The 22,739-nt window shown below is 43.6% G+C and overlaps 1 protein-coding gene across 1 annotated transcript in view; it reads left to right on the top strand.

Annotated features, from left to right (window-relative positions):
* DNER (delta/notch like EGF repeat containing) overlaps nt 1-22,739 on the top strand; it is a 202,234-nt gene that overhangs the window by 78,806 nt on the left and 100,689 nt on the right. Inside the window, 1 exon segment of the mRNA XM_023740087.1 lies at nt 19,146-19,259. Within this exon segment, the coding sequence (XP_023595855.1) occupies nt 19,146-19,259 (114 nt within the window).

Below are 22,739 nucleotides of genomic sequence, written 5' to 3' on the forward strand. Positions count from 1 at the left end.
GGGGGGGGGAGCGGTTCGCAAACAAACGTAGAAGGTGCGAGTTATTTGCGTGAAAATGCGGTATAAGTTAATTAACATCAATAATTAACCTCTGAAGCACTGGATATACACAAGAGAATCCTCAGAGAGTGGGAAGTGTGTTTTCCTTTTAAAAATGTGTCCCATTGTGCTCTGGTTGTTACCAGTTTGATCATGAGAAATAGGTTTCATTGATGAATGAATTATTTCAAGCCTGATTGTTGTCACTAGAGAACAAAAACTTCCATCAAAGTCTTTTCACGGGGATGTTATCTTGACACAACACTCATTTTTCTTGACAGGAGAACATTTCTTGGTAAGTGAAAATATCATTTCCAGCCAAGAATCTGTGGCTCCAAATTTGCTAATGTTTTTGATACTTTAATATCTGCATCAAATATCAGTATAAAAATAATAATTTGAGTCCTGGGTTATCCAGAGTTGTACAAATGTGGTAGATTCGGTGTCGAATCACTTAAGTAACAAACTACTTTTGTTTTCATTTTAATGTTTAATACAGTTGGTTGGAAGCAGGGGAGGAATTTCTAAATAGTAAAATGTTGATAAAAGTCATATATGTGTGCGTAAATTACAAAATGAACTGTAGACTATGGTCAATAAAATTTCCAGTTTAGGGGGAACAGTTTTTTCAAATGTGATTGATAATCTTGAAACTTTCTTGCAATACTCTCAAGAAGAAGGGGATTGTCCACAACATAAAATACTGCAGGAGAATCTAAGAGGAAGTAACTGGATTTGGCGACAGGGTTTGCCCAGCCGTTGGTGATCTGTTCCATTGATGTGACAGAGCCCTACCAGGAGCTTTGAAGTCCTTTGAGACCACCTCAAGGACAGAAGCAAGCAAGGGCAGCTGGAAGTTACCAACTTCCTGAAGGGAAAACGCTGCTCTTGGAAATAGCCACAGCTACTGAGTTTCCACACGGCCGAGAGACTATGAAGCCCTCAAGTGACACTGGTCAGCACTGGTGATGTCAACAGGTGTGAGGCTGTGAAGATGAATGAGCAGCAAATACAGCCTTCCCAGCCAGAGATAAATTCAGTGGCAAAATGAACGTGAGGAACAGAAGCAGAGAATGGACTCATTTTACTTTTTTAAAATTACAGTAAGCCCCAGGTTACTAATGTCCTACTTACAGACAACTCGTACTTACCTTTAATGTTATATAAATTTGCCCTCACTTTGAAATGATTGAACCAACCCCTATTCGCAGCAAATTCTTCATCACAGGCACCTTCACTTGCTGCACACACGACTTTTAAATCATTGGAAAGGCTTGGAGCCTTTTCTTGCACTAAAGTAGGGCTAAATAAGAACAACACGCACCTGTTCTGACTTACCTGCAAATTCTTAAAGCGCACTTAGGAACGGATCACGTTCATAATTCAGGGACTGCCTGGATAGCATGTTGTTTAAGAGCACAGGCTCTGGACTCAGACTGCCTCGGTTACAACTGTAAATGCCATACAATTAGACTTTCAGTGTAGGCTATTTTCCCTATTTGTTTCCCATCTACGCCCAGTATCACATGACTGCTTCAGAACAAGATTCCTAGAGATCCTGCTTGTTGCCTGAGTTTATATGACCCCCAGTGGCAGAGCTAAGGAGTCCCTGTTTTTGTTGTTGTTGTTAGGTGCCACCGAGCCAGTTCTGATGCATAGCAACCCTACGTGCAACAGAACGAAACACTGCCTGGTCCCGCACCATCCTCATGATCGTTATGCTTGAACCCACTGTTGCAGCTACTGAGTCAATCCATCTCGTTGAGCATCTTCCTCTTTTTCGCTGACCCTCTACCTTACCAAGCATGATGTCCTTCTCCAGGGACTGGTCCCTCCTGATAACACGTCCAAAGGAGTCCCTGGGTGGTGCAAATGGTTAATGTGCTTGACTACTAACCAAAATGTTGATGGTTCACATCCACCCAGAGGTGCCTCAGAAGAAAGGCCTGGCAGTCTACTGCCAAAGGATCACAACCATTGAAAACCCTATGGAGTACAGTTCTGTAACTCACACAGGGTTGCCATGAGTCAGAATCGACTCAGCAGCAGCTGGGTTCTAAGTGCCAGAGCTGGGATATGAACCTGGGATGTTTGCCCTGGACTCTGTTCCCTTGCCTGCTCCACCTGACTACAGGCTCGGGAGCCAGCAGGGTAAATCCTGGTTCTGCCCTTACACTTTACAGCTGGGGTTCTTGCGTCTGCTTCATAACCTCTCTGGGCCTGCTTCTTCATCTCTGCAAGCGGGTGACAACAGCCCTCACTGCAGCTGGGTATGAGTATCAAGTGAGAATGTACTGATGACGTGTCTCTCCATCACCTAGCCCAGTGTCTGGCACATAGTAGGTGCTCAATAAAGACTTGTTGAGCAAATGAATAAATGAATGACTAGAACGAGATACAATCCATCAGATACACACACGCACACACACACATACACACCCGTTGCCATCGAGTGGATTCCGATTCACAGCGACCCTATAGGACAGAGTAGAACTGCCCCGTAGGGTTTCTAAGGCTGTAATTTTTACCTAAGCAGATTGCCACATCTTCCTCCTGAGAGTCACTAGTGAGTTCGAACTGCCAACCTTTCAGTTAGCAGCCGAGTACTTAATCACTGTGCCACCAGCACTTCTTTCCAGGTATATAAAAACCCAAACCCGTTGTCATCAAGTGGATTCCGACTCATAGCGACCCTATAGGACAGAGTAGAACTGTCCTATAGGGTTTCCAAGGAGCAGCTGGTGGATTCGAACCACCAGGGCTCAATTTCCCTTACCTGTCCTCCCTCTGTTCTCTCTCCCTGGACTTCTCCCTCTGTCATTTGCCCTCCACACCAGACTGTGGCTGGCTTGAGGGCAGCGACTGTTCCATTATCCTACTCTTTGTTTCTCTGTCCTCTTTCAGTGCCAAGCCCTGTGTCTTGCACACAGCTAGACATTCAATGCATGATTAAGTTGAACTTTAGCTTTGTTAATCACAATTTATTTTACAGAAAGCATTTTAATAGCAAGAATATAATTTTTTCCTCAAAGGGACTTTTTTTTTTCTGAAAAGAATAGCCATGATACATATTCAGAATCACCTTTGCCAAAATATTATCAGCATCATACAAAGCGTCCTTCAGACTCCAGAGCTCTTCATTGTTCCAACTAATTGGTGATTATGGTCTGTTTTTAAAAACTCATCATCCAGGAGTCAAAGAGAATGTGGAGTGTCTGTTTCTAGACCAGCTTGCTTGTTTTCTGCACTGACTGTTGCTTGGGGAAGAGTCGGGGTGCCTTTGAGTTGTTAGCTAGAAATGGGTCACTTCCTCCTGGAAACAAACGTTTGGTTAGAATTCAGTGTGGTTTCTCGCACTGACTCTCAACAACTCGAGAAGTTAGTGCGTTAGTGATGGTGAATCGGGTTTTGAAAAGTGGGTCAGTTCAGGGCTTCAGAGCTGGAGGACACCCCAGACACTTGCCTCTGCGTGGGAAGCATTGGTGACTCGGTGAGGCCCGGGGGCAAACAGAGCTGGTGGGAGACTTGGACCTGGAATCTGGCCTCTTCATTCTCTATCTGCCTTTGAGCCAAAGAGTATGTTCTCTGGCAACATCGTCATGGTTTATGAATTTTCCATTAGTTATGAGCAGAGTAAGGAGCCCTGGTGGTGCAGCCATTAAGTGCGGGGCTGCTAACGGCAACATTGGTGGTACGAACCCACCCAGCAGCTCTGCAGGAGAAAGACCTAGCAATCTGCACCAGCAGAGATTACAGAAAACCCTATGGGGCAGTTCTGCTTTGTCACATGAGGTCTCTATGAGTCGGAATCAACTCCATGGAACCTCACAACAACAAGGAATAGAGCAGAAAGTGTGGACATCTCTGATGGGCTGTGGGTGGATGGAGGATGGCATTCACCCTCTCTTGGGATCAGATGTGGAGCCCTGGTGGCCCAGTGGTTAAGAACTTGGCTGCTAACCAGAAGATCAGCGGTTTGAATCCACCAGCCGCTCCTTGGATACCTATGGGGCAGTTCTCCTCTGTCCTGTAGGGTCATTATGAGTCAGAATGGACTCGACGACAACAAGTTTGGTTTTTTGGTTTGGGGACCAGATGAATCAGATGCGTTTCCTGTGGTAAGGGATAGCACAGGGCGGAGATGCAGAGGAACCAACACAAAAATACAAAGGAGTGAGTGAAAAGGAGGCGGGCAAGCGTCACGTGCTGGCTCAGATCTCTGGAACGTTTATGTGGACACTTCAAACTTGCGGGGTGAGGATGGGGACAGAAAAACTGCAGCACAGCAGACCCGGGTTTCAGGCCAGGCTCCGCTACTCACTGGCGGTGTGAACTTGTGTGAGCCCCGTCACCTTCTGCTCTTGAGCTTGCGCATCTCTAAAATAAGGGGTTGTTGTGAGTATCATTCATTCATTCAGCAATTATTTACTGAATGCCTGCTGTATGCCAGGCATTTCCTAGGTGCTGAGGATATCACTATGAACAAAGCAAAGTCCCGGTGCTCATGGAGATTATATTTTAGTGAGGATGATGAATAAACAATGTTCATCTCTGTGTGTGTGTTTGTGTGAAAGTGTGTGTATAGTCAAGAGAAAGGGTCAAGGAGCCCTGGTGGCACAGTGGTTAAGTACTTAGCTGCTAACTGAAAGGTCGGTGGTTCGAACCTGCCAGCTGCTCTGTAGAAGAAAGATGTGGGAGTCTGCTTCTGTAAAGATCATAGCCTGGGAAACCCTATGAGGCAGTTCTTCTATGTCCTGTAGGGTTCCTTTGAGTCAGAAGCGACCTGCTGGCACACAACAACAGCAATAACAAAGTGACAGGTTCCGTGAAGAAAAATAAAACGGGTTAAAGAGACCAAGCAAACGAGGGTACGATTGTAGATAGGGTGGTTAGAGAAAGCCTTTCTGAAGGGAAAATGTCTTTGTAGAGACCCGAATACAATGAGCATCTGAATAACGTGACTATCGGGGGAGTAGCACTTGCAAAGGTCCTGAGGCAGGAATGTGCACAGACCTAAAAGAACACACGAGGGGACAGGCGCTGGGAAGGCAGCAGGGCCAGGCCATGGAGGCAGGATGTGGATTTTTGTGCTGAGAATGATGGGAAGGATGTGTACTGGGGACAGGGCATCTGATTTTTCTCTTGAAAGGATCACCGTGGAACCTGGTGAATAAACATAGGGGGAGCCAATAGGAAAACTGGTTAGGAGGTGATTTTGTATCCAGGTGAGAGTTCTTGCCGATTTGACCACGGTGGTGCTGGCAGTGGTGGAAAGTTCTGGATTTGGGCATGTTTGAAGGCAGAACTGATAAGATTTGCTGGTGGGATGGACGTTGAGTGACAGTGGAAAGGTTTTTTTTTTTGGTAATAACAGCTTTATTGGGCTATAATTTGTATCATACAATTCACCCATTTAAGGTATACAATCTAATGGGCTTTAGTATACTCACAGAGTTGGGCAACCACCACCACAGTCAATGTTAGAATATTTTCATCACCCCGAAAAGAAACCTACACTCCCTCTTAGGATCCCCCAAATAACCCGCCCCCAACCCCAGCACTAGGCAACCACTCATCGACTTTCTATCTCTGTATATTTCCCTATTCTGGACCTTTCATATAAATGGAATCATACAATATCTGGTCTTTTATAACTGGCTTCTTTCACTTTGCATAATATTTTCAAGGTTCATCCATGTCGTAGCATGAATCAGTACTTCATTCCTTTTTATGCCTGAACCTGGTGGTGCAGTGGTTAAGAGCTATGGTTGCTAACCAAAAGCGTGGCAGTTCGAATCCACTAGCCGCTCCTTGGAAACCCTGTGGGGCAGGTCTACTCTGTCCTTTAGGGTATAGGGTCACTGTGAGTCGGAATCGACTCCACAGCAGTGGGTTTTTAATGTTCCATTGTGTGGATTAACCACATTTTGCGAATACATTCACCCACTGTTGAGCATTTGGGTTGTTTCCATATTTTGGCTATTGTGAACAATGCTATGAGCATTCATGTACAATCTTGTGTGTGTGTGTGTGTGTGTGTGTGCATATGTTTTCCTTTCTCTTCAGTCTATGCCTAAGAGTAGAATTGCTAGGTTAAATGGTAACTCCATGTTTAACTTTCTAAATAATTGCCAAACTATTTTCCAAGGTAGCCGCGCTATTTTACAGACTCCAAATGTTTTGGCCTAAGGGACTGCATCTGTCGTCAGCTGGGGGTTGATGAGGTGACACAGACTCCATGCTTTAACACAGCCAAAGTGAATTTCTTGCTCACGTTACGTGTGCACTAGGGGTTGATGTAGTTACTCGGGGACCAGGCTGCAGAGGCACCAGCATCCCTACCGTGCTTCTAGAGCAGCTACAGCCAGCACGGAAGAGCCACGGGGTCTCTTCTCCCACTGCCAGTTAACTGCTGGGGCCTGGAAACGTCACATCTCCTTCCAACATCCAACCTGCTGGCCCAAGCTAGTCACACGGTTGTACCCAACTGTCAGGAGCTATAACCCCCTGTGTGTTTGAAGGAGAGACGAATGGAATATGTGATTTGTCCCTGGGTGACATAAACGTTTTGCACTTGGCTGTCACCTGAAAGGTTGTTGGCTCAGACCCACCCAGCAGCACCATGGAAGAAAGGCCTGGTGATCTGATTCTAAGAGATTACAGCCAAGAAAACCCCACGGAGCAGATCTACTCTGTAACACATAGCGTTGCTATGTGTCGAGATTGACTTGACAGCAATGGGCTTTTAGTACAGTGGGAATGATAAGGAACACTAGGGAGGAAGTAGGTTTTGGAGGGATTAAGAAAAATAATGAAAGCAAAGACTCTAATAATAATGCAAATATTGTCAAAAGCATGCCTGTCAGATAGTAAACCTGGAAGAAATAATCGGTTTTCTAATAATTATTATCAGCTACATTCTACTCATGTCCATGGAAGCAACAGTTAAGAAATCAAATGATGTATTGCTTTGGGCAAGTCTGCTGCCAAAGACCCCTTTAAAGTGTTAAAAAGCAAAGATGTCACTTTGAGGACTAAGATGCCCCTGACCCAAGTCATGATGTTTGCTTGCAAAAGCTGGACAATGAATATGGAAGCCTGAAGAATTGTTGCATTGAATTATGGTGTTGGCGAAGATATTGAATGTACCATGGACCACCAGATGAACGAACAAATCTGTCTTGGAAGAAGTACAGCCAGAATGCTCCTTAGAGGCAAGGATAATGAGACTTCATCTCGCTTACTTTGGACATGTCATCAGGAGGGACCAATCCCTGGAGAAGGACATCATACTTGGTAAGGTAGAGGGTCAGGGAAAAAGAGGAAGACCCTCAATGAGATGGATTGACACAGTGGCTGCAACAATGGATTCAAGCATAACAACGATTGTGAGGATGGTGCAGGACTGGGCAGTGTTTCGGTCTGTTGTACATGGGTCGCTATGAGTCGGAACAGACCCGAAGGCACCTAACAATGTCAACAACAACGTTCTAGTCGGGGGAAAGCAAGCTTCAGCTGTGTGGATACAACGTCTGACATCTGACAGAAAATTAAAACATTAGTTTTCCCTCTTATGGGAGGAGTAGGATTTACTAAACCAAAAAAAAAAAGAAACCAAACTCTCTGCTGTCAAGTGGATTCTGACTCATTGATTTTCTTCCTCCAAGTAGTAGATTGCTTTATGAACAATTTTTTTTTCTTGAGCGAGGAGGGAAATCATTGCTCTATTTATACGCACACTTGTCTTTCTTCTTTACCTTGGAAACAGGTGTGACAGGACTGATGACTGTCTCTGAGCTGATAGATGCAACTGGAACATAACTCTATTCAGCCATCTCTTCCTCCCCTCTGCCCCCAAAGAGCCTCTGAATTTTGGTTAAAAGAGATAACGTTCGTTGATAGCCCTTTAAACTCTTTTTCTTTTCTCTTGGCTGTTAATGCGTTGACTCACAAATTAAAAAAAAAAAATCCTGTGTAGGAAAGAACAAATTCCTTATGAAAACTGGGATTAGGCAAGTGAGGACTTCAGGAAGGGGGAGCCCTGTGCGACCAACCGGAAGTTATTTCTGGTCTCCTTTTTTATGTCCACACTTCTCCACGGGGGTTTGGGATTGTGCTTACCCCACAACGCTTCGGGGGAGCCCTTGATGTACTCTCCCCTCTCTCCTCCTCCCAGGTGGTTGAGCATCCAATCTTGTTTGTCTCTGTCTGTCTGTCCGTCTCTTTCTCTGCCCTGGCTTCTTGTCTGCAAGGACTCAGGGCTGTCTTCTGTCTTAAAACCAGCCCCTCAAACAGGCAAGAATTTAGTAACTCCTTGCTGCTGTTGCCATGATCTATTTCTCTTCTCCTCCTCCTCTTCTTCCCTTGTCCCCTCCTCCAGTTCCTTCTCCTTCTCCTCCTTCTCTTTTCCCTCTCCCCCCATCACTACTACCCATTCTTCTGTGTCCAATTCCTAATTTCCTCCCCACTCACTCACACCCAGACTAGCTCCCTTTCTTTTTCTGGCATAAATCTGCTTTCCCAAGGCCGTGGGTTCTCTCCTTCTGGCTGATTTCCAGGGCTTTCTCTTGGTCCTCATCCTGCCACCATTGGCCATCCCCTCTGTCTTAGTTACCTAGTGCTGCTCTAACAGAGATACCACGAGTGGGCGGCTTTAACAAAGAGAAGTTTGTTCTCTCACAGTCCAGTAGGCTACAAGTCCAAACTCAAGGCCTCAGCTCCAGGGGAATGTTTTCTCTGTCGACTCTGGAGGGAGGTCCATGTCACCAGTCTTCCCTTGGTCTGGGAGCTTCTCAGTGCAGGAACCTCAGGTCCAGAGGACGCACTGTGCTCCTGGCACTGCTTTCTTGGTGGTATGAGGTTCCCAGGTGTCTCTGCTCGCTTCTCTCTTTTATATCTCAAAAGATACTGGCTTAAGACATTATCTAATCTTGTAAACCTCATCAGTATAACCTCTTCATAGTGATAGAGTTTACAACACATAAGGAAATCACATCAGATTTACAAAATGGTACATAATCATACAATACAGGGAATCATGACCCAGCCAAGTTGACAGATATTCTGGGGGGGACACAATTCAATCCATGACACCCTCTCTTTGGAAACGTTTCCTGTTTAGCTCACAGGACACGCACTGTGTACCTTCTCCGGAGACCACTCTAGCCCTCCTCCCCTCCTTCCTGCCTTTCTTTCTACCACTAGAGCCCAGTCCTTATTGCTCTCTTCAGCTGCTTTCCTCTGCCTTTGGTAGAAATCAACTCACTCTGCTCTGACCCCTCTAAGTGGATGGCTTCCAGACCCTTCTTTCTAGCCTGGGCTCCCATCTCACCTCTGGTACTTTTATTGGACTTGGCCATTGACACGTCCGCTAACACCTCCCACTTCTCTGACTCAAACCCAGACTCTCACCCCGTCCTTCCTCTGGCCTCCCACACGTGCCCCCAAGCCTGGCTCTTTTTCCTGTCCCTGGTTTCCAACCATGGTGCCATCATCACCGTCATCACTCAGGCTGGAGGCTGGGCCCCGGGGTTGACTCCCTCGTCTTACTTATCCTTGGATTGTCCCCAAGTTCACTTTATTTACACAGATTCTCTGTCTACCCTTTTCTTCCTGATTCAAGCTGTTGGCATCTGCTGCCTACGTGATTGTGAGAAGCCTCTATCCTCCCCACAGTCCGTGCTACCTTGCTCACAACTGCCAGGGGCCTGGGCTGACAGTACAGCCAAGCTTGGCTGAGATGTCAGATGGCCCGAGTGTGAAGCCTGCTCTGTGCCCACTTTCTCAGTGACCCAGGGGAAGCCGCTTAACCTCACTGGGTCTCAATTTTCTGTCTGGTTGTGAAGATGAGAAGTAAGATGATACATGTGGTGGTGTTAGAAAGGTCCCTGGCACATAGTAAGCACTCAATAAATGCCAGCTGCTATTGTTGTTATTGTAAAGCTAAGAGTTTGAAGCCCAGCACAAAGCCCTACCACTCCCCAACCCATTGCCATCGAGTCAATTCCAACTCATTCCTGCCCTCTAGGACAGAGTAGAACTGCCCCATAGGGTTTCCACGGAGCGGCTGGTGGATTTGAACTGCCGACATTTTGGTTAGCAGCTGAAGCTCTTAACCCTGACTCCAGGCAAATTCCATTTCTGCCAAGACCCTTTGTTCTGACTCTCCTAAGACCCTCAGTGGACCACTCTTGCCTGCTTTCTCCTGGCCTCTGTGCCTGCCTTTCTTGGCCCCCAGTCTTTTCAGACCAGCTGCATGGAAGGGAAAGAAAAGACACATATATACATACATGTATATACATATACACACATACATACATCTATGTACATGCATGTGTGCACATGCACACACACCCATAAACACACATATACACACCCGTATGCATACATGCGTGCACACACATACACATGCACACACGTACACATATACACACTGGCACACAAGAGGTGATACATGTTGTCCTTGTATGCTGTTGAGTCAATTCCGACTCATAGCGACCTTATAGAACAGACTAAAACTGCCCATAGGGTTTCCTAGGCCGTAATCTTTACGGAAGCAGATTGCCAGGCCTTTCTCTCTCAGAGCCATTGGTAGGTTTGAACCGCCAACCTTTCAGTTAGCAGCCAAGCGCTTAACCATTGTGTTGCTAGGGCTCCTTAGGTGATACAAAAAGGACACTTATTTGCAGCCTCTAAATACTTGTCAGAGAAGGAAGGATGGGGACGATTAGAGCTTTCCTGCTCTTCATTCTCTCTCTGAAGACTTTGCCCGCCCCCACCCGAGGCGCGGCTTTGCGGCCCCCTTGGAGCGCTCTCATTTTTGCCCGGACCACAGCAGCTGATGCCAGGGGAAGGGGGACGGGGAGACGTAAGCTCTCCTTAAAACCTAAAGTGAGTGAGGGCAGGAGGTGACCCATTTACAACACCTCTTCGCGTCCGTATCTGTTCAGAAACCTTCAAAGACGCCGCATGAATAACCCCTGACTCCTGAGCACGTGGGATTCACAACTTGGCCTCTGCCCCATCTTTCTCCCCACACCTTTTCGTCAATCCAGCCTCACCCTGCATCCGGAAGTTCCACACTCGTGCCATTTTTTCCTCACACTATATATGTAATTGTTTCATGAGAACGTAAGCTCCCTGAAGGCAGCAACTATGTCTAAACTTCTTTTGGTTTCTCCCCCTGCCCCCTTGTGCATTTTCACTCATGAAACTCCTTTTTTGAAAGAATGAGTGAATATCTCCTCTGTAGTTTGATTTATTACACGAGCTTAGAATTCAGCTGATAAATGTCTTTAAGTCAATCCTTGAAATGATACCACAGTCAATTCTTAATTAATGAAATGTCTTCTTCCTTTTGATTTTAATTTCTCAGTGGTAGTCATTGGTACATAATAAATAAAAAAAACTATTTTGAAATCTCTCCCCTTTGTAATCACTAGATTAAGAGATATAGATGTCATATATAGATATCTGGCCTATATCAGTATTGCAATTTATTTCTTATTTGGGAGCTAGGGGAATGAAATGAAAGGAATTCTGAGCTTTAAAAATTGCGTCGCGTGGAGCTTATGCAATCATTTAGTTTCCGTATAATGAGAACCGATAGTATCCCGAGCTCTGTGCTAGGGGCTGGAAACAGAAAGAAACAATCCCTGCCCTTAAAGAATGGGGACTGAGAACTGAATAATACAGTGACGGGTGGAGTAACTGAGCCTCAGGGCTGCCTCTCACTAAAGGAAGAAGCATGTGTGGACAGTGTCAGCAGTACAGGCTTTTTGATGTGATTTAATGCTGACCTTCACCCATGAGTGTCTGATCTTTTTTCCCTTGTAATCTGCATTTTAGATGGATGGGTGGATGGGTGGATGGGTGGATGGATGGATAGATAGGGAACGAGTCAGAGTCCCTGGGTGCCTAGGTGGCACAAAGGGTTAAGAGACTATTAGCTGAAAGGCTGGCAGTTTGAACCCACCCAGCAGTTCCTCAAGAGACAGGCCCGGTGACCTGCTTTCAAAAGGTCACAGCCTTGAAAACCCTATGGAGCAGTTCTACTCTGCACACATGGGGTCACCATGAGTTAGAATCCCACCAACAACAACTATATACACATATATATGTAATATGTGTCTATGTAATTCATAAATGATTACTGTTAGTATTTGATAATAAAGACTGCTTGCTACTGTTTGTCCAGGTTAGTGGTTCTCCAACTTTAGCTTGCAGCTTGTATCAGAACGGCCAGGAGGGCTTCTTAAAACTCAAACTGCTGTACCCCCACTTTCAGAAACTGAGTTTCTGCTTCAGTAGGTCTCGGGTGGGGCCTGAGAATTTGCCTATGCACCAAGTTCCCAGGGATGCTGGTTCTGCTCTTCTGGGGACATCACCTTGGGAGCCACTGATCTAAGCTGTCTGTTAAAAATGGAGAGATCAAATGATACTGGCATATTGCTTTGCAGTTTTAAAATCCATAAATCATTCATTCATTCAAAATATCTTGAGCTACCTACTGCATGCCAGGCACGGTTGGTGCAAGCTCTCTTGGCTTTAGTGGTGCACGGGATAGAAATCCTCGCTACCTGGGAGCGATGTCATTTGGCCATTGCAGTCTTGCTGGGAGCCAGGTGTGACCATTACCCCTCTTTTACCATGAGGGGAAGGAAAGGTCAAAGAGGTCAGTCCCTCGATGTGGTCACTTGGCAATTCCTTGCAATGCTGGCCCCGATCCTTCAACGCCCCCAGACTGCTATCTTTCCCACTGTTCGATGTGGTTGCTGTCTTCTCTGACCTTGAGTTTATTTTTTCTAATTCTACTGAATGTCCGCCTGCTTTTGTGTATCAGATTTTATTGCTTATCCCCATCTTAATTCTATTCTATCGATTGCTCTTCACAGATGGGTCTCCTATATCTTCCTCCCTGTCTTTGGTTTTTAAATCGTGTTAGCATTTGCCCAGATGTGTTTGTTTTCCCCCTGCCAACGGATCTTATTCTTTTTTTCTGTTAAATAATTCCTGCCTCTGACATTGAAATTAGAGGCCCTTGAGACTGCATGCCTCAAGAGGCGCACAGATTGCCGGTATTTATTTCTTGCTTCCGTGCGCTAATGTTAGGCACTCAGTCTCCGCCTCAGGCTAAGGCGCCGCCCTGGCTGCTCTGATCCCCGCAGGCCGAGGGCTGAGGCTGGTGAGCTCTCTCCGTGCCATGAAGCATTCAGTTCAAATCCAGCAGCTTCACTTCGCTGCACAGGCCAGGCTAATAAAAGACCAGGAATGTTAAAAATAGCTCTCGACACCGTTCCCACCTTGGGAGATTTGAGGACAATTCTCCAAAGAAACAATTAGTTCCTACCTCACAGAGGCAAAGTGACACAGGAATATTTTTATTTCAGTAAAAGAATCATGAAGTAAACATCACGTGCAAAAAACAACTGTGCAGGGAAGCAGAAAGTTGGAAACCACCCCCTAAAAAAAAAAAAACCCCAATTGATCGATTTGCTTGTTTTTTTTTTTTTGAAGTCTGACTCATTTAGCCAACTTTGCTGACGAATCACATAATTTTCTATAAAACTCCAGAAGGTTTTCTTTCATTTGAAGGGACAAGCAGTAGAGATAGTGATTTGAAGGGGTGGTGGTGGACAGTTTTTTGTTGTTGTTGTTATGTTGTTGGCAGTCAATAGATTTAACAACAGTATAGTTTTCTCTAAGCCCTTCTGGCATTCGCAGGGAATATTAGCTATTTTTCTGTCTCTAAAATGATAAAATAAACCAGTTGCCATCGAGTTGATTCCGACTCATGGTGAGTCCACGTGTGTCAGGGTAGAACTGCATTCCATAGGATTTTCAAGGCTGTGACTTTTGGAAGTAGATCACCAGGCCTTTCTTCCGACGTGCCTCTAGGTGGGTTTGACGCTCCAGTCTTTCAGTTAGTAGCTGAGCGCTTAACTATTTGTGCCACCTGGGGACTCCTGTTGAAATATACTGTTGTTATTGTTGTTCTGTGTTTTCTCATACCTTTTTTTTTCTTCTTAGAATGTTCTCCAAAGAAACAATAAAAACTGTATGATTCCCTAAAAGGAGAGATCAGTGTTTCTGAGTCATCTACTTTTCAACCAATTATTTTACTTATTCATAGATTATCACAATGATAAATTCCTCAGTAACTGAAAGTTTTTGGTGTCAAATGACTTTTTAAAAATGGTCTTTGATTTGCTAGAGGTTATAACTTTTCTTATGGATTTGGATTTTTAAAAATATCTAGAGGTGTCATTGTCCTACTTGTAAAGGAGCAGTTTCTACCTAAGGGACAAAAACAAAGGATTTCAATCTGAGGGAGCAAGGCCCCATTGGCGTAAATCAGGGTTTTTCAGCTTTGGCCCTAGGAACTCTTGGGGCCAGATAGTTCGGTGTTGCGGGCCGGCTGTTCTGCACACTGAGGGGTGTTTAGCTGCATTCCTGATGTCTACCCACTAGATGTCAGGCCCCAGAGTTGTGACCGTGAACCATGTCTGCAGACATTGCCAAGTGACCCCGGAAGTGGAAATCACTCCTGGTTGAGAGCCACTGACCTAAGGAACTAAACCTGGAGAGGGGGCAGTTGTGGGAGAAAAGACAAAGCGTGCAGTTTCAGATGTGTTTGTTACTGCAAATCATGGATCTGAGCCGCCTGCCGCAGAAGCCAATACTGAGACGGGGTGAGGTGAGCAGCAAGAGGGTTTTACTGTATATCCACATACAGGAGAAAGAAGGGAATGAGCTCCTCCAAAAGACCTGTCTCCTGGAACTGGAGACTGGCTGAAGGCTTTATGTGGACAGGATCGTAGTTTCTCTTTGAGATAGTCATGGTTGGAACGTCCCAGATGAGTTAACCTCTTACTGGCAATCCTTGAGGGTTATCTGGTGCTGTTAGTCACGGTGGTCACGTCCTAGACGAGTTAATCCTTTTACTGGCAATCCTTGAGGGTTATCGATTTGTTTTGCCACCCTCCGAGGAGAAACTGTAATTAATTTTAAACTTTTATAGGGACTGGAATAGGAGGAGAGAGAAAGAAGAAGAAATATCACGAGACAAAGCGAGGGCTAGTAATGGTGGGAATGAGTTATTCAGCAATGGTGCTAATGGAGCTTATGCAGCCTGTACCATGTTGATTTCCAGCATTGCAGGGAGGGCTGGGACCTGTTGGAGGTGCTGATCCCTTTGTTGTTGTTGGGTTTTGCCAAGTCGATTCTGACTCATATGACACCCATGTGACAGAGTAGAACATAGGGTTTTCTAGGCTATAATCTTTATGGATGCAGATCACCAGCTCCTTCTCCCGCAGAGCCACTGGGTGAGTTTGAACTGCCAGCCTTTCAGTTGGCAGCTGAGTGCTTAACCATTTGCACCACCAGGGATCCTTCTATATACTCATACTTTACAGGTCTACCTAATTAGACATGGTCTTTTTCTCCATAGATCCATGTTTCCCATATTAAAAAAAATCTTTAATGCAAAGCTTTTAAGGCTTAGGAACCAAAAGAAATGATACAGTGATTGATCCCAACCAGTGTTCCTTAGTGGAGGGGCTACTGGCATTTTGAGTGTGACAACTCTGTTGCACTGGGCCATCTCAGGCTGTGCAGGACGTTCGCGTCTTTACCCACTAAATGCCAGAGGGACCTCCAAACCATTATGACAATCAAAAACACCTCACACATTAAAAATGCAATCTAGCCTCAAAGATTGAAATCTCACTAAATTTAAGTACAGTATTGGAGCATTTAACCGCACTTCAGATTCCCCTTATGTATAGGTTTAATTGATTAGATCTGTAGGAATTAATTAAGAGCATGAGAAGATGTGTGTATTATCAGATGGTTGTGGTTCTTAAAAAGGAAATTGTCGATCCTAAGAACTATAGTTTCAGGTGTTTAACTAAATTTGTAAATGGGACCCAATGTTAACGGAAGATTTCATTAAAGGTTAATCTTTTAAAAATTTTCCTTTAGTTATAGATGCAGACTGAAATATTTATAGGTGAAATAAATTTGTTTTAAGATATTCCCATGGTGGGAGGGTGGATAGTGGAGAGAACAGGTAAATTTAAATGAACAAAATGTTAACAATTGCTGAAGCTAGGTGATGGATATGTGAGGCTTATATACTAGTCTCTCTAGGTTTATGTTTTAAAAATTCCCAAATAAAAGGTTCAAAGAAAGTGATTGCTAACATTTTCTCTAATGAACTTCGCAGTTTACAGCATCCTGTATTCTTCTCATATTTCTGTACAGTAGGGACATGCTGCTCTTAACGATGATATCTAATTGACCCCTGGCTATTTTTCATGGTTTTGTGTAATTCTGTGATCCACAGTTCTAAGATCTGTCAAATGGTAGGATTCAGGATGCCATATTCTTTAAGCCACACTGCCTCCAAGAAGCTAGCACTTGTCGTTGGCTGTCTTTTCCATAAATGTACTTTTCTAGCCATATTGTAGATACTTTGATGGTAGGGATTTTAAAAGTAATAATTCTTGGACCCCCAAAGCCCAGCATAACCACATAGGGATATGTAGGCTGTAAGTTACAGATGAATATTTGTGGTTTTGATTTTATATCGATATCTATCACTGTGTCTGTATCTATATACTTTCTCATCCATTATCTTCTGTTATTTTTCCTTTGTATTAAATACATGTTTGTTGATGATATTGATGCATATTGCTTTAGGCATAATGTTGTGTTTAAAGATGTGGGTGCAGGTGTTGGACTGCCTGGGTTCCAGACTAGCAAGCCACTCCCTAGCTGTGTGACTTTGCACAAATTACTCAACCTTTCTAATCCTCAGTTTTCCTCATCTGTAAAATGGGGATGATTATAATAATGCTGACCTTATAGGGTTGCATAAGAGCCCTGGTGGCACAGTGGTTAAGCGCTTACCTGCTAATCGAAAGTTTGGCGGTTTGAACTCACCAGCTGCTCCTCGGGCGAAAGATGTGGCAGTCTGCTTCTGTAAAGATTACAACCTTGGATGGGACAGTTCTACTCTGTCCTATAGGGTTGCCATGAGTCGGAATTGACTCAATGGCAGTGGGTTTGGTTTTTTGGTTTTTATAGGGTAGCAGTGAGGATAAAATAATATCTAAAACCTGTTTGCTGTTGAGTCAGTTCCAACTCACAGTGACCCTAAAATAATATAATGTATTGATTAAAATATGTGCTTTATTATAAATATTAGCTATTAAAATAATTTTAAAAACAATGCACTCTCCTTCATTTTGAATTTAGACCTTTCTTTAGAAAATATAATCCTAATGTAGTATTATAATATTAAAATATCCTGCTCTTGAATTTTGAAATAGCATTTTGCCCTGGTGTTTGGATTTTTAGCTCATGCGTAGCTAGAATCTCTTGTTCTATTTGAACGCATGGGTGGAAGTGTAGGGTTTAGAGCAAATGCCTCCATTTGCAATCTATAATTCATGTTGCTTGGAAAGATCACGGAAACGCAAGCAAATCATCCCTCTCCTAATATCATTGGTTTATTTTTGGAAATCTCAGATTCATGTGCTAAGGACAACTTTCAAAACTGATAATGCAGAAAAACAAGTTTTTATGTACTGAAAACCATCCTCAAAAGATATAAAATGTTATAGTATGAGAATAATTGTGTAGAAAATAGCTATGCATACACATTTCTGATAGGAATTATCTCCAGTGTATTAATAGTCCTATCACAGAAATAGCATATCAAGGGCAACTTTTTTCCCCTTTCTATTTTAATGTCTTGTATTTTCCAAATTTTCTATCATAACCGTTTCCCACTTTAAAATGAAAAAAAATCTTAGCGTGATATTTTTAAACTCGTCTCCCTGGAAAGCCTTGCTTTTAAATTAATAAAAATTTGGAATTTATTTAAAGCTTTATGGCTGGGCAGGTGTTCTTAATAGATTTAAATCCTTATTTCTTTGCCACCCTTGTATGGTTGTATTACTTGCCAGGAATATCATTCAAAGAGGCTTACTTCACAGAGAATTTACTGAGCTGGATTTCTGACTCAAAGTATTAAGATTAATATATTAATGTGCTTAAGATGATATGTGTCTCAGTCTGTCTTTAAAATGTCCCCGTGCGTGTGTCTGTGTGCATGTTCATCTCTGTACAATGAATCAACACAGAAGGATTCTTCTAGCTCTAAAATATGATGTATTTAAATTAAATATTTTTTTTAAAAATTTTGGTGAAAGTATACACAGCCAAAGATACACCATTTCAACAGTTTCTGTGTGTACAATTCGTTGACATTGATTACATTCTTCAAGTTGTGCAAATTATTCTACCACCATTATTTTAAACTCACTGCCCCCTAAACTTCCCATCAGACCTTTGGAGTTGCTGTTGTCAATTTGATATCACACAGATAATTCTTTTAAAAGAGCACAATACTCAAAGCAGACATACTTTATAATTAAGATAAGCTATTGTTTTGGTGTGAAGAAGACTCCAGGGAATGGTTTTGGCTTAAGGTTTAAAGTTTAAAAACTTTTTCAGGGCCAAACAAACCCATTGCCATCAAGTCAATTCCAACTCATAGCCACCCTATAGGACAGGGTAGAACTGCCCCATAGGGTTTCCAGGAAGCAGCTGGTGGATTCAAACTGCGGATCTTTTGGTTAGCAGCTGTAGCTCTTAACCACTGCGCCATAGTTTCAAATTTCCTCAGTGCCTTTCTCATAGGTAGTCAAGTGGCCGTCCTCTCAGTCAACCAGAATGTTAAATTCTGCCTTGTCTCACGTCAGAGAGAAGCTATTAGCGGAGACATTGGTATTCAGGCTCAGCTTCCGAGGGTTCCGGCTACTATTCAAAATGAAACACAGACTTAATACTGAAGCGAAGTCTCTCTTTGCAAGGAAGAGTTTTGCAAAATGAGTAATTTTGGTGCTGTGATTCTGAACTGCTGTGATTGTTTCTAGCTGTAAAACTCAATTAGATCAAGGAGTGGCTGGGAGATTAGCTCAAGACTGCTACTGTCTGGTTGGGTGGGCACGAGTTGAGTCCATTCATTCATAGGGATGGTTTGTGGAGGTTTGGGAGTAACATATCTTATAAAATATGCATCTTGTTTTATTCAGGTTATACTGGGGAGCTTTGCCAATCCAAGATTGATTTCTGTATCCTGGAACCATGCAGAAATGGAGCGACGTGTGTTTCTAATCTCAGTGGATTCACCTGTCAGTGTCCAGAAGGTAAATATGTTACTCAGGGAATGTCTTTCCTTTTCCTTTTCGAATCATCAGCTAATTTGATCGTACTTTTATTTTCTGAAAAGCTCTATGCAAGAGAATGTCCTATTTTGTCCCATTTGTAAGACAAAGATAGAAGATGGTCGTTATTTTTTAATCTCTGTGCTATAATAGCTTGAAAAATGTTTGCATAGTAGACTTAATCTAGGAATTTCTGTTATTTTTATTTATACACTGAAAATGAATAAGTATAAGAAAATAGACTCTGTTTCTAATGGTGAAATTTCACTTATCTATATAACTTATGGAGCCCTGGTGGTGTAGTGGTTAAGAGCTATGGCTGCTTACCAAAAGGGTGGCAGTTCAAATCCACCAGCTGCTCCTTGAAACCCTATGGAGGCAGTTCTACTCTGTCCTATAGGGTTGTTGAGTTGGAATTGACTCGACAGCAGCAGGACTTTTTTTTTTCTGGGGGGAGGGTATAACTTACATAAGTTAATATATTTATATTTGTTGAATTTTTTGTTTTTTTAAAATATTAGTTCACATAAAAACATCATTGTCTGTTTTTGTTATTAAATCAACTTTACAAAGTCTTAGAAAATTCTTGTTACCCAGCAAGCCATGTTTTTAGGAGTTGGCTTGCTGGGTGGCATGAAAAAAAAAAAAAAAGTTTTACTGTGAGAATAGTTTCACCTGAAGAAGCAGGTGGTGAGCACACCTATCAAGCTGATGTTCCAGGAATGATTTTGTGCTTTGAGGAAGTTTCATTCCCCTTTTTGCTTGGAAGGATGTTATGGAAGGGATTACTTTAAACCTTTAATATTGTAAGGATAACGAGATATTAGAGTTATCTTTTTTATAAAACCAGAGTCTAACTTCCTGATCCACAGAAATGACATTGACAGCTACATAAAGCTGTCACTTCCTTCTCAGAGATTAAATGTCAAGCCCAAATGGAAGAGAAGAAGCTCCGTAGTCAAAACCACCCAAGATTGCTGTTGTCTGAGAGATTGGAGGAGGTCAGGGGTACAGGATGGGGTGCTGATTAGAGGCCACTGACCTCCCAGTTAGCCCAGGTGTCTCGGGGGATGCCAGGATCAGCACCTGTGATCAGCAGCGCTTCACAGCCTTTGCTGTTTTGAAGAATGCAGCATCAACAGCACAAGGGCAGATTCTTGTCTCCCAGCTTCTGCTCACTGTGGCAGGGGTGGGGTGGCCGTGGCCAGCCTAGCTACCTCATCTCCAGCTATGTGTGCTTGCAATGAGTATGGCTGACCATGGCAATGGAGTTACTCCTGCTTGATGCAGCCCGCCCCTCATCCTCCACTTATTCTTCTTTTGCACTGCAGGCTTGATCCTGTGGAGCAAACAGGAAAACTTGCAAATATCGCCAAGGGCTGAGGACTGAGCAGACAGCACCAATTGTCACTGGCATATAGAGCACTTTGCAGTTTTCCAAAGCTGTCTTGCACACTGTGTTAGTCAGTTGCCACCTATTGCTGGTTGTAGGCTGTGGGGTGTAGACAGAGGGCGAACTTCAGGCATTGCCAGCTGATTGACTGCAAATCATAAATTCCCTTCCCCCACCCTATCCTCTAAGGAGCCCTGGTGGTGCAGTGGTTAAACGCTCAGCTGCTAATCGAAAGGTCGACCGTTCAAACTCACCAGCTGCTTTGCGGGAGAGAGATGTGGCAGTCTGCTTCCGTAAAGATTACAGCCTTGGAAACCCTATAGGGCAGTTCTGCTCTGTCCTATAGAGTCACGATGAGTGGGAATCAACTCAATGGCAATGATTTTTTAACCCCATCCTCTATTCCCTTTTCTAGTAAATGCAGGTAATGATACTGCCTTCTTCACAGGGTCATTCTAGGATGGACTGAGATGTTTGTGAAAGAGCTTTGAAAACTGCAGAGTGCTTTGTTATTGTTAATAGAAAGTTAAAATGAGACCCTGGAGGCTCAGGAAGGTGGTGATTTGCACAAAATCACACTGGTAGTAAAGGATCCACCACCCATCTGTTAGTTGGTTGTACTTTGGTAGTTTGCGTGTTGCTAGGATGCTGGATGCTATTTCAAATACTAGCAGGTTCGCCCATGATGGACAGGTTTCAGCAGAGCTTTCAGACGAAGACAGACCAGAAGAAATGTCTGGCAATCTGCTTCTGAAAATTAGCCATTGAAAACCCTATAGCAGTGATCATGGAGATGGCGCAGGACCGGGCAGTGTTTCATTTATTCTTTCGTATGTGGGGTCGCCGTGAGTCAGAGCCAACTTGACAGTAACTGAGAACAACATTGATGGGATTGTCTAGAGAGCCTTCTCCTTTATCCAATGGCTTATTGATTTTTTCGTGCTGTCTAGATAAAGCCTAGAGAAAATGCAATTGTCTAGAATTGAAAGGATGAAGATGAATTTAATAATAGTCTTTATATAAAGAGTTTCATTCAGAACTTTGTCCTCATTAAAGACTGCCCAGGGGAAAACCAAAACAAACAAACCCATTGCTGTCGAGTTGATTCCGACTCATAGCGACCGTACAGGACAGAGTAGAACTGCCCCATAGAGTTTCCAGGGAGCACCTGGTAGATTCGAACTGCCAACCTTTTGGTTAGCAGCCATAGCACTTAACCACTGTGCCACCAGGGGAAGGGGGCTTTATTTATAGTCTGGAGGGATTCATTGGAATGATTTGAAGCTTGGTGACTGGCATTTTTAAAGCAGCCCCCCTGCCCCCACCGGTACGTTCTTAGGGTGGTTATTGCAGTAACTAATTTTTATTGAACATTTTATACGCTAAAAACAGCGTGTGTCTCCAGGATCCTTCTAATACCAGCCACACTGTGAAAAACAAGCATGAAACGTATCCACACGAGTGTTCTGGAGTTCTGAACCAGCCCCTGACCCTGGCCTGCCTCTTTTTCACTCCTGTGTGTTTTTGTGTTGATTCTGTCTGTCCCACCGCCCTGTGCTATCCTTTGTGTAAGTAGGTGGAGGCTAATAAATATTTGCCAAATAAATTACAAAAGTCATCACAAATATCACTCAGTATGTCTGCTGATATCACTCACTATTTCAACAAAAAAAAACAAGAGAAGCTCTCAGTGAGATGGCTTTACATAACAGCCGCAACTATCATATCAAAGCTCATGAAGATCGTTCAGGACTGGGCAATGTTTTGTTCTGCTGTACTTAAGATTGCCTTGAGTCGGAGCCAGTTAACAACAACATGTCTACTAATGCATTTGATTCTCTCAACAACCCTATGAGGCAGGTACTGTTAACATTTTCATTGGACAGATGATGAAATTGAGTCATAAAATGGTAACTAACATGCAGAGACCACATGGCTAGAAATTTAAACCCAGGTAGCTTGGCTCCAAGGAGCCCTGGTAGTGCAAACAAGTTTAAGCACTTGGCTGCCCACTGAAAGGTTGGCAGTTTGAACCCACCCAGTGGCTCTGCGGGAGAAAGACCTGGCAA

The sequence above is a fragment of the Trichechus manatus genome, unplaced genomic scaffold, assembly GCF_000243295.1.
Source record: "Trichechus manatus latirostris isolate Lorelei unplaced genomic scaffold, TriManLat1.0 scaffold00147, whole genome shotgun sequence".
Classification (NCBI taxonomy): Eukaryota; Metazoa; Chordata; class Mammalia; order Sirenia; family Trichechidae; genus Trichechus; species Trichechus manatus.